The following is a 12536-nucleotide window of genomic DNA, read 5'->3' on the forward strand; positions in this document are numbered from 1 at the left end:
TCCATCCAGGAAACTTGCTGCCACACTAAATTCTGTGAATATTTTCAAGGAACATCACTGCACGTCCCCAGCTTAGCATCCTAGCTAGAAATTTAGACTATTTGGGATTGAAAAGATCATGAAAAATTTTTCTTCAACAGCTTCATTTGTTAAGCTCTCACAAACACTTGTTGATGTTATACTATGTGTTGTTGATAGAGCCATAATTTTGTGTGAATTTTCTTTATGCAAGAGCACATTGCGAAATTATATTCCCTTCAGTGCCTTATGTCCTGCAGTATGCCTGGCACTGGGAAAACAGCAGTAAATAAGACATAGTTATACTTCCATGGCGTTTACAATACAGGTTGGGAAAAGGTATTAAACACGTGGTAATTCGGGGCACCTTGGTAGCTCAGTCAGTTAAGCATCCGACTTTGGCTCAGGTCATGATCTTGCTGTTTGTGGGTTTCAGCCCTGCATCAGGCTCTGGGCTGACAGCTTGGAGCCTGCTTCAGATCCTGTGTCTCCCTCTTTCTCTGTCCCTCCCCCACTCACACTCTGTCTCTGTCTCTCTCTCTCTCAAAACTAAACACTAAAAAAATTTAAACACATGGTAACTCAATTGCAGTTATGTTAAGTATGATGAAGGAAACATTCCGACAACAGGAGGCCAGAAATGGGGCGCCTGGATGGCTCAGTTGGTTGAGCGTCCGACTTCAGCTCAGGTCATGATCTCATGGTTCATGTGTTGGAGCCCTGCATCGGGCTCTGTGTTGACAGCTCGCTCAGAGCCTGGAACCTGCTTCGGATTCTGTCTCCTTCTGTCTCTGCCCCTCATGCACTGTCTCACTCTGTCTCTCAAAAATAAATTAAAAAAAAAAAAAAAAAAGAGGCCAGAAGGGTTGGAGGAGTGGAAGATTGGTAAAAAGACAAACTCTTCTGAGGAAGTCACTTTTAAGTGGGAACCCAAGGATTAATTGGGAGGTTCTAGACAGAAGAACATTCTAGGGAGGAGAACAGCAAATGCAAAGGCCCTGTGGAAGGAGCTTCAGAGAAGCCAGAAAAGAATCTGGCGCAGCTAACGTGGAGTTGACTGAGTGGTGAGTAGGCTCTGTTATTCAGGGCCTTATAGAAAATGTCACGATTGGAGCTTTTTCCTAAGAGGACATGGAAGCTGTTAGAGCAGGGTAGTAGCGATATGACTGGATTTGTGTTTTTGTTTGTTTTTATGACCTTCCCTGCTCTGTGAATGAGTTGAAGACAGGGAAGAATAATAGTAGGGAGTCCAGTTAAGAGGCTATTGGAGGACACTGGGTCAGAAATGACTGAATTAAGAGTTCTTGTTATAAATGTGACTCTATAGTTAAGCCAGATTCTAATTCTTCTTAAAGACTTGAGAATCAGACCTGTGTTCTCCAAGGAAACATTTCAAAGAATTAAGGTTCTTCCTACATGAGTTTAAGTGGTAGTAAGAGGCTTTGGACATAAAGAAGCCGTCTTGTATGAATCTTTGAACTGCTGCAATGCTGGGGTTGTATCTAGGACACTGTACCTTTGTCCTCCTCACTTTTGTGTCCAGTTAAGGTTTCATTACTCTGTTATTTTTAATGGTTTTTGATCAGTAGTTTCCAATCTTTTCCATTGCCGGTTATCTCTTCTCTTTCTTACCTTATGTAAACCTCATTTTTGAAAGATTGTAAACACCAGTGAAAAGTTTTTGTGTGTCCCCGCTGGGTAGCAAGGAAAGGCAAAAATACTAACACGTGCAGTAATTATTAGAGGACTGGTGTTTCTACTCTGAGTTGGTGTAATTCCATCAAATTCCAACTAGACTTTCTGCAATTGAAGAAGTATGTAGACCCTAGAGCCATCTTAGACATGCTAGCAACCGCTGGTGAGACGGTCCATAGAGGGAAACTCCTGAGTTACAGCTGGTCCTACTGCGAGACGCAAAACCAGCTGCTCAGAGGTCCAGAGTCAGTAAGTCAGATCTTTTTATCCATTATCGTAATAAGTGATACCGACATTTTTATTCTAAAATGTAAAATTAAAAATAGCATTTACCTCTGGACTTGAAAATAAAATAAATTTTATAGGTGAGTGATCCAAATTCCTGGTTTTTGAATCTGTTCAACATTAGCCAGCTTCTAGGACAAACTCAACATTTCTGGGATGACTCTGGGCCATAATTTTTTTTTAAGTTATTTTAGTTGTAGGACAGTGAGCTCAGAAAATACATCTGCATTTGCATGGAAGACTTCAGGTCCTTTAAGGCAGTCTGTGTTTGTTATGTGTCATCAGTGAGAGAAGCAGGCATGTGTGTCTGTGAGTGCACGCTCAGCGGGGAATTGATAGATTCTCCTTCTGTAGAATGTGAATGCATCACTTAAAAACTAATGTTAAACCTGTTTGTTTTAGATTTCACCAGTCCAGAATTTTGTGGTGGTCATATTAAAGTTTGTACTTTTTTTGTTGGGAAAAACAGTAAATAGCTTAAAATTTCATGCGAAATAAAACGAACCAATGTAGTTATTAATGTACTTTCTAGTTGGAATTCATAAACACTTGTTTATTTATTGCTTGCTGACCCCTTAGCATCTGATAACAGTCTGCTTACAAGTTACCAACAGCTGGGCCTAGGAAATATTCCCATTTGACAGGATCATTGTTGCTACATGTTAGATTATTCCTAGAATTAACACCAATAGTTTAAAAGTTTTCTGATTGCTACCTTCTTTAACCACCTTTTTTTTCTTTGCAAATATTTTCCATTTTTTTCTGTCTTACATTAGGTTATATCAACTTGTAAATGAAATGGGGCATAATAGAGGACTACTTTGTAACAGAGTGCAGATTTCTGTAACGGGTTGTTTTGTGTTTTCTTGTTTTGCTTTGTATGTTTTTTTTTTTTTTTTTTCATGGGATGCTTTTGGCTTTAAAAATAGAGCATGGGTTGCTTAAGATTGTTTGCTACCTTAATTGTACAGTAATTTTTATATAAACTTTTGTATTTTGAGTACTAAGCTAGTTTTCTGTTTTTGGTGTTTCTGATATGTCCCTAATTTTTGTTATTGTCATATCTGGCAAACATTTTAAAACTTTTAAACTATTAAGTAGGATTTTATTAATGAAGTCTCAGTTTATATGCATATTTTAGATGTATCCTTATGTACACACAAATGTATATGTGTTGTGTTTGTGTACATTATGCAATGTATATGCATGCAGAAAAATATCTGTATTTTGGTGTCAATTTGTAGAAGAAAGGTGCTGACCAGTAAATTTAACAATTTTGCAGAGAAAGAGCATTTAAAAACAATCTAGGAGATTGTTAACCCAAAGAGGTGATTCCATTTATGGGATAGAATTTATTCCAAGTTGACAGATAACCTGAAGAGCCTTAATGATTTTAGTGTTTTGTATGTGTTTCATTTTTTTAGTGAGTTAGTAATGCTTTGAAGGGAGTAAGTATGTGTTTGTGTGGTGTCTTCCATTACCCAATGACATAATTTTTCACTGCTGCTCTTACTGATGGTATTTATTAGTGCCCTAGATACCGTGTAGTTCACAGAAGAATTTTAATGTTTTACAATCTTTTAATCTTAATATCTTGTGTATGTTAATAATGTAATATTTTATATCTTAATGCCGCATATTTTATATTTATATATTTTTAATATTCTTGTATTTGTTTTTTTAATATACATGTATAAGAATTTAGGTTTGGGGGCGCCTGGGTGGCACAGTCGGTTAAGCGTCCGACTTCAGCCAGGTCACGATCTCGCGGTCCGTGAGTTCGAGCCCCGCGTCGGGCTCTGGGCTGATGGCTCGGAGCCTGGAGCCTGTTTCCGATGCTGTGTCTCCCTCTCTCTCTGCCCCTCCCCCGTTCATGCTCTGTCTCTCTCTGTCCCAAAAATAAATAAAACGTTGAAGAAAAAAAAAAAAAATTAAAAAAAAAAAAAAAAGAATTTAGGTATGAAGAGGGTTTGATTCACCACGTGTAGGTACACCTTATAGCCTAAGTTGTTAATTACTTAACTCAGTCATGCCTGCTTCGTCCCTAAGATAGCATTGACTATTTTCACCTAAGCTCCTACTGTAGACTCAGCTTCCATAGATGGCAGTGTAATATTTCTAAGAGAAACATAAGATTTCATCTCTACTCTTAGTACATAAAAGAAGATGTAAAATACCCCATTTAATATCTGCCACTGAGTAAATGTTATTTGATTCTGAATCACAGTAAATTCTGTTCTATTATATATGTAAGTTTTCCTTCACTAAATTGCAGATGGTACAGATTAATGCCAGGTTCCTATTACAGAAACAAAGAGTTAGGCCCAAGGTCACATAGTAATATTGGCGGGAGAACTTAGCAACAAGAAGAGTCTTGTCCTGCATCCTGTAGCACTTGAACAAAGTACCTACACACCTACAGTGCAAGATTGCTGACAAAGTGTGAATTAGAAGGCATGACTTCGTGTTCCTTCAGGCTCTGGGAAATTTGTTAAAGAACATTAGAGCAAATAAAGGAGAGGAATATACGTCGTCGTCTTCATATATTTTCTTCTTTCTGTCAAATAGAGTAACTTAGTTATGATACATTATGCTTTCTTGAGTTAGAATGAATATAGGTACTCAAGCTACCTTTCCTTCACTGGACAAAAATTATACCCTGCAGTTAATATAGTTGGTGTTCTGTTGTTAGTCACAGTGCTAACACTGCTGAGAGTGTTTTCAATTCATTCAGTAACACAAAACCGAGTATTAATTGGGGGAAAATCTAAATCTGTTTCATAATTTTGCATTCACAGAAATGGCCAGTGCCGTGAATGGAAAATATTCCTAAGATAGTAACCAGTATGCTATTTTTTAATTGATTTTTGAACTTCTAAAATATTTCATATTTCTATGGTGTTATGTATGGGTTAACATTAGATTCATGTTTAAATAAATATTTCATGGGGCAATTATAAGGTACCCCAGCCTGTGTAGTTTTTATGTACTGGAAAAATGTTTAATTGTACTTAAATTAAAAGCGAACTTGTGCATAGGTTATCAGTTATGGCTGACAGTAACATTGCTAAGTTGGGAGCTATCTTAGAAAGTCTGATGTTGGTGTTTTCATTAAGAAAACTGAAATCTGTCATCCTGTTGTTGACTGTTGGCTTGCCTTTGTTCTGCATTTTCTCCTGTTCTTCCTCACAATTACATGATTCTGCCTTCAAAACCCAACCTGAGGCCTTTGTCTTCTAGAGAGCCTTCCAGGGTTAAGGAAGGTGGCAGATATTAGGGGAATTCTGTTTCTAGGAATCATGATGACACTCACTCTGGGTTGGACTGTACTGCTCAGACTAGCATCTACACTGCAGATGCCAGGTCTCCCTTGGGCTGCATAAGGAAAAGAGAATAGAATGCCAGTCAGCTTCCGCAGAACCGCTGAGGGTATTCTGCACACCACTGCTGCCACTCTCTATGGCCCAGAACCTATAACTTCTGTTTAGTGTTTTGTTAATAATATGTATATTATAAATACTCTTGTATGTATTTAATATAGGATTTTTTTTAATCCCATGCAGAAGCTCCTAGTTAAGAACGGAGCAAATTATATACTGTCTCGCACTTTGAAAGTGGATCTAGCATGACAGTTGAGTTCGCGATGAGTACTTTATCATTATTAAAATCACTGCCTAAGCACTTTACATATAGTAAGTTCAGCTTTCACTTTGCTCAGGCCAGAAACCTTAGAGTTGTCTTTGACTCTCTCAAACTTTATATCCTTTGGCCACTTCTCAGAATATATTTGAACAAATATCAGCATTGGACTACATCTCAACACCTCCACTCCTGCCACTCCAATTCAAGTTATCTCAATTATGGCAGGAGATTTTTTGCTGTTTGTTTCTTCCCCATCTCCCCTTCAACCTACTCTCAGCCCAGTGGTGAGCATGAGAATGAAAGTCTCCTCTCTCTTTGTTCAACGTCCTTACCTCCAAGACCCTATAGGATTTGGCTTCTCTTTCCTCGTCTGACTTCATTGCTTACTTTTCTTCCCAGTGTTCACTCTGGCAGCCACCATGCTGAGCGTGCTCCCTCCTCAGGGCCTTTGTGATTCCTCTGCCTATTCTCCGTTACCCACGTACCTCATGCCTCACTCCCTCACCTCGTGCCACCTTCTCAGTAAGGTCTTTCCTGACCATGCTACTTAAAATTGGAACCCCTTAACTTTTCGTAACTGCCTTCCTTTCTTTATTTTTCTAATGCACTTATCACCTAATAATAGTATGTCCATTTCATACTCGTGTCTATTTTCTCTTATCACCCCACAAAAGGTACATACACTCCCTATATGCAGAGATTTTTGTCTGAGTGTTCTTTGCTTATTTCTAGTACCTAGAACAACACCTGGTCATCATACATACTTACCTAAGTATTTGTTGAGTGAACAAATGAATAAATAAGTGAACTGCCAGTCCTGACTGTTTTACTACGCTTTATTTCATCCCTCAATGCAGATGTGCTCTATATAAAGGAAAACTGTTACTGCTTCTATAATAGCATCTTTTTCTTCACTTTAAAATTTTTTTATTATCATTTTATTATGCCATATGATTCACCTACTCACTAGACTGATTTTCAGTATGTTCAGAGTTGTGTAGCCACCACTATAGTCCATTTTAGAACATTTTTATCACCCCAAAAGAAACCCCATAGTCAGTAGTGGTGATCTCCCATTAACCCTCTCCCTCTCCAGTCCTCAGTAACCACGAATCTGATTTTTTCTCTATAGATTTTTACCTATTTTGGACATTTCATATAAATGGAGTCAGTATGGTCTTTTTTGACTTGCATCTTCACTTAGTGTATTTGAGTTCATGTTGTAGCATATATGAGTACTTTATTCCCTTTGATGGCTGAATAATATTTCATTGTGTAGATATATCCCATTTTGTTTCTCCATTCATTAGTTGATGACCATTTGTGAAGTGTTTGTATGGACATATTTTCAGTTTTCTTGTGTATATACTAATAGTGGAATTGCTGGGTCATATGGAATCTCTTTTTAAGAAACTGCTAAACTCTTTTCTAAAGCAGCTACACCATTTAAAAATCCCTCAGGAAGTGCATGAGGGTTCCAGTTTCTCCAAGTCCTATTTGTCCTTCTGATTCTAGACATCCCAGTGGGTATAAAGCGGTATCTCATTGTGACTTTGATTTGCATTTTCCTGATGGTTAATGATGTTAAATATCTTCATGTGCTTATTGGCCATTCGTATGTCTTTTTCGGAGTAATGTCTGTTCAGATCTTTTGCTCATTTTTAAATTGGGTTGATTGTCTTTTTTAAAATCAAGTTGAAATAATTCTTTATGTATTCTGGATACTAGGTCCTTATCAGATTATATGATTTTCATATATTTTCCCCCGTTGTGTGGATTATCTTTGTCTTTCATGATAGCATTCTTTGAAGTACAGAAGTTTTTAATTTTGATAGAATTCAATTAACGTATTTTTGTGTGACTATAATGCTTTTGGTATCATATCTAAGAAAACATTGCTTAATCCAAGATCAAGATTTATACCTCTGGTTTCTTCTAAGAGTTTTATAGTGCTAGCTCTTAAATTTAGATCCCCTTTAATTTTTGTATGGGATCTGAGGTAGGGGTCCAGTTTCATTCTTATGCATGTGGATATCCTCTTTTCACAGCACCGTTTGTTAAAAAGACCTTTCTTCCTCCCCACTGAGTTGTTTTGGCATCCTTGTCAAAATCAGCTGACTTTAAATTTAGAACTTATTTCTGGATTCTTCTGTTCCATTTATATAATTTCTTACACATTGCTATCAGAAGTCTCTTAGGCAGATGGTTTCTTTTGAGTTCTATTTATCTTGCCTCAGCTGTGTTCTTATTAGCTAGAAGGTTTGTAGTAATAGTGGTTTTCTGGAAGATTGTTTACTTGGGAAAAGCTTTCAGGAAAGACGTTTTAAAGCTTCTTAATTGCCTGCTCCATGTTTTCTTTCTTTGCCTTTGTGGAGTTGTAAAGCTCAATATTTATAGTCATGATTTCCTTTCTCTGTCTTTAGTCTTCTTGGCTCTCCTCATAGCTGTCCATTTTGAATTCCTATTTTCCTCCTAGGGACCTCTTTTGAGCCTCCATGGAATTTGAAAGCAAGGTCAAGTGAGCTGCATACATATGCATGGCATAATCTGGAATTTCAGTTCTGCATGGACTTATAATAAAACCCTGTTCCGATCAAGTATATCCATAGTTGACCAGCATTCTGGCATGTGGCCTGAAGGTAATGAGGCCAGCTGGCAGTCTTCTGTGGCTTGAATGCCATCTTGGACCACACAGGTACCTTTGCATCCCAGGCTGTTAATTTTAGAAGTTGAACCTCTAATCTTAGAAGCTAGAAACTCTTTTGGTAGAGCAGAAAAGCAGAAAATCAGTTCTCGTTGATACAGTGTGGAGTAATTAGGAATAATCAGGGTATAGGCAATTCAGTGCGTCTGCTTTTCCCAGTCATTCAGCCAGGTCTTAGTGAACCCCTATCCAGGCATGTATTCTCTTAAACTCCTAAAACACAGATTTAATTATCATTCAAGTGTCTATGGTGTGTAGATATGAATCCATGTAATCACTCTCAAAATAATCACTTTTCTGTTGGCATAACAGTTACTAGCTCTAGGTCTTTCAGATTTCGTTTGGGTGGTAATTTCTTCAGAATTGTAAGCTAGAATAATCAGTGATGCTATGCTTGCTGTGGTGCCCATTAATTTAACAAACATTTGTATCCGTCAGCATGCTAGGATGCATGTGGGGTGTTCTCTCATCAGTGTATTGTCACCCTCAGCTCAGTTGTTTGGCCAAGAATTTATATGTAAATCACTTACTTTTGTGATTGCCTTAAGGCCTAGGTTTTCCTCTATACAGGCTATCCAAGAATGGACTTAGCCAAACATGCCAACAGTCACAGACTTTTATTCATCCCTTTATTCATTAATGTTGATTGAAAGCTTCCTGTTAGGCCATATGCTGTGATTGCTGACAATAGATACAAAGATGAGGACTAAAAGCCTTTTCTGTCCATAGACTAGGCATAGTAAAATGATGTTGCTTATAGCTCCGTGATTACGTCAACGGATTGTTCTTACATAACACGTAGTACTTTGACAACATGTAATAGTCACCTATTCATTAAAACAAACAAAAAGCCTTAGGTGCCTACCATGTGCTAAAGGTGTTTGACTTGTGAAAGTGAGGAACAGCTTCTGTGAGGATGCAGCAGTTAAGCCAGCAAGGCTAAAGGACAGTAGAAAATCATTCTCGGTCAAGAGAGCAATATGTGCCCAAGGAACCAAAGAGGGCAAATGTGGCAAGAAACCTGTGCACAGGTACAAAACAAGACTTAGGCGGGACGAGGCACCTCAAGACCTGTGGGCCATGTTGACAGCTCTGCCCTCTGTGCTAAGAGCAGAAGGAAGCCATTGACATCTTTGAACCTAAAGCCACGTTTTACCCAGTCTGTGAGCTAAGTCTTAACGAAACAAGTTACCTCTTGCTCGGATTTGGTTTCTAGATAGAAATGTTAAATTTTTGAAGTTCCGTCTTATTTAGGTTAGGGCTTCTTCAGCTTTAGTGTGCTTAAGAATTCCCTGGAGGATTTGTTAAAGCAGATTTTTGAGTATCCACATCCAGAGATTCTGTAAGTCTGGAAGGTATCCAAGAGTTTGACTTGCTGTTTAAGTTCCCAGAAGATGCTGGTGCTGCTGGCCCTGGCCATGGACTAGATTTTAGTTACTTAGAGCAACAAAATTAATTCACCTCTCTTTTGTCACTGTTTTCCTTGTGTGTACCTAGCAAAGGATCGTTTTTTAAGCTATACAATAATGAAAAAGTTTTTATTTTTTCAGGAGCTATATTTTGTAGAAGTCATTTTATGTCTGTAAATTACACTCATCTGTGTAACTTCTATATATATGATACAGGACTCAATGAGGTGATGTGGTAGCAAACAGTATTGGAGAGACAGAGCTCTAGAAATCAAGATACTTTATATCAAGGAAATCATGATCAACAAAAATTTGTAAAAAGTTATTAGTACTACCTTGACAGCTGTTGAGATTTAAAATTTAGAACAATATGATTTGGGATTTGGAAACAGTTGGTGTTCAGTAAAAGTATGTATTATTGAATCTGTTTTTTGTTTTTGTTTTTCTAGATCTAATTACTTGTTTAGACACTGCATCCAGTTTTTTGGAACCTGAGTTCAGGTATGACTATATTTGTAACCTTTTTTCCCTTCACTGTTATTCTTCATCTACTTCATCATTATTCTTTATACACTAAAGATAATGCACATTAATGTATGTGTCACACACATGACACATAATCATTGCTCTAAGATGTCAGCAAATTAGAGCTTATTTAAAGCCATTGAGTAGCCATGTTTAAATTTTGCTTTAATTGTAGCATTTGGATTTTCTCTACAATGAAAGTATAATTTAATATACTTTAAAAGTAGAACTAGTTGCTTTTCAAAGCCTGGCAAAACTGCTAATGAAGCTAGAGGCGTTACTTATCTTTTCTCAAAAAGGAGAAGAGAATGATTTCGGCTGGGACTGAATTCTTCAGTGTTCTTGCCCAGGCAGCATTTCTACTACTGTTTCGCTGCTTTCTTTGTCTCTTGTCTCAGCTGGGACTAACCTTTGCTGGCTTCTATTCCACCACTCACGTTGCTGCCAAATTACATCCTAAAATACATGTCTGATCATTCCCCTACTTTAAAATCTTCATGAGTTCCTTCTTAGGGCAGATGTCATCCAAATTCCTTAGCCTGGTTTCGGGATCCTTCACAAGTAGCTCTTGGGCCAATTTTCCAATGTCATCTTACGTACTTATATTGAAACGGCTCTGGATTCTTTACACTGCTCTGAGCTGTCTGAACTTTTGCCTAGAATCGCTTTACTCTCTGCCTGGCAGATTTATTCCCATCTTGTAAGAGCTGTGTCACTAACCTCCCCCCAGCTTGCTGCCACTCCCCAAAGAACTCCCCAAAGAACAACCTTTATTTTGTCTTCCAGAATAGTTCTGTGAGGGATGGGTACTCTATTCAGCACTCAGGGAGGATCCCGATCAGCAGAGGTGGCTCTGTCATCAGTGTGTGGCACCCAGCCCTGCCTGAGGGTCTTGTAGCCTTTCCTCTCAGCTCCGTCATCACCACCCAAATGCAAACTGCCGTTCTCTCTTGCCTGGCCTATGGCACTACCAGCCTAACGATGTCTCAGCTTCCACTCGTAGTTCCTTACAGTCTCTTTCTTCTCAGGAGTCAGAATAATCCTTTTTGGAAATATGAATCAGATTGTGTGTATAAGCTGTCAAAATCCTTAACTGACTTCCCATTTTTACTTAGAAATATATTCCAGACTCTTCACCATAGCTCCCAAGGCTTCTGCATGATCTGGCCCCTGCCTACCTCTCCAGCTTCTCTCAAACTAATGTTACCCTTTTAGTTTTACAGTGCTCACTGTACTCTACCTGCAATGGTCGTCCTCCATGGATGACACACACACAGGCCCCCTTGCTTCATGGCCTGCTGTTCCTGTCCATGAGGGTGCATTGGCCTCCCTTTGATGAGGCTTCACTTCCTCAGAGCCCTGTTTCCTGACTGAGGCAGTGCAGAGCCTGGTGTAAAAACTTAGACCCGGGAGCCCATCTGGCAGTTCCCAGTTGCGGGACCTGGGCACACTGTTTCTCAGTTTCTTCATCTGTAAAATGAGGAAAATAATGATATCTACCATTAGGGTTCTTGTGTGGGTTACCTGAGGTACTCAGAAGGCTGCTCGGCACATAGTAAATTTACTGCATGTTTGTATTACTTTTTACTTCTATTAACTTTGCTTTCTCCTACTTATTTCAGGGAGCACCTTTTCTTCGTAGCAAAATCATAATCTAATTAATTACTCATTTAGGTATCAGTTTAACGTCCTTCCCCCGACTTCTGGAGCATAGACATAGTGAAAACAGGGGCATATTTATTTGGCTGATGTTTGTAAACCCAGTACCTAGCACAGACCAGCACTTAACAGACAACAAAATAGACATTCGGATAAATGTGTTGAGTGGGTAGATGGGTGGGTGAATGAGTAAATAAATGAATAAATGCCAAACATTTTTAAGTCAACTTAAATTTGATCCATAGAAGGTTGGTAAAATAAATTGTGGTTCATTCACAAAATAGAGTAGCTTGTAGCTATTAAATTCATATTAAATATGAATAGATCATATAGCAAAAATGTCTACCATTCATTATGAACTAAAAAAAAAAGGGCTTTTTAGAAGTGGTGCTTCTCTTAGGGCAGTGAGATTATACTTTTTAAATGAGCTGAAAAATGAATATGTGGTTTTTGTTCTTTTCCCCCAGAAAGTACACTGTATATACCCTTGAACTTGTTTTCATTTCACAGTAAGTACTGCCCAGCTGGTTGTTTGCTTCCTTTTGCTGAGATCTCTGGAACAATCCCTCATGGATACAGAGATGTAAGTCGCAGTAACA

The 12536-nt window shown here is 38.3% G+C and overlaps 1 protein-coding gene across 3 annotated transcripts in view; it reads left to right on the forward strand.

Moving 5' to 3' along the window:
• The window catches only part of DCBLD2 (discoidin, CUB and LCCL domain containing 2), an 89854-nt gene that overhangs the window by 51679 nt on the left and 25639 nt on the right, over positions 1 to 12536 (forward strand). For all 3 annotated transcript variants that reach the window (XM_025913744.2, XM_086675639.1, XM_086675640.1), the window contains 2 exons: positions 10203 to 10254; positions 12448 to 12520. In XM_025913744.2, coding sequence (XP_025769529.1) covers positions 10203 to 10254; positions 12448 to 12520 — 125 coding nt within the window. The remainder of the gene's footprint in view (positions 1 to 10202; positions 10255 to 12447; positions 12521 to 12536) is intronic.

Source organism: Puma concolor, chromosome C2 (genome assembly GCF_028749965.1).
Source record: "Puma concolor isolate L17-30 chromosome C2, mPumCon1.1.hap2, whole genome shotgun sequence".
In the NCBI taxonomy this organism is placed as follows: Eukaryota; Metazoa; Chordata; class Mammalia; order Carnivora; family Felidae; genus Puma; species Puma concolor.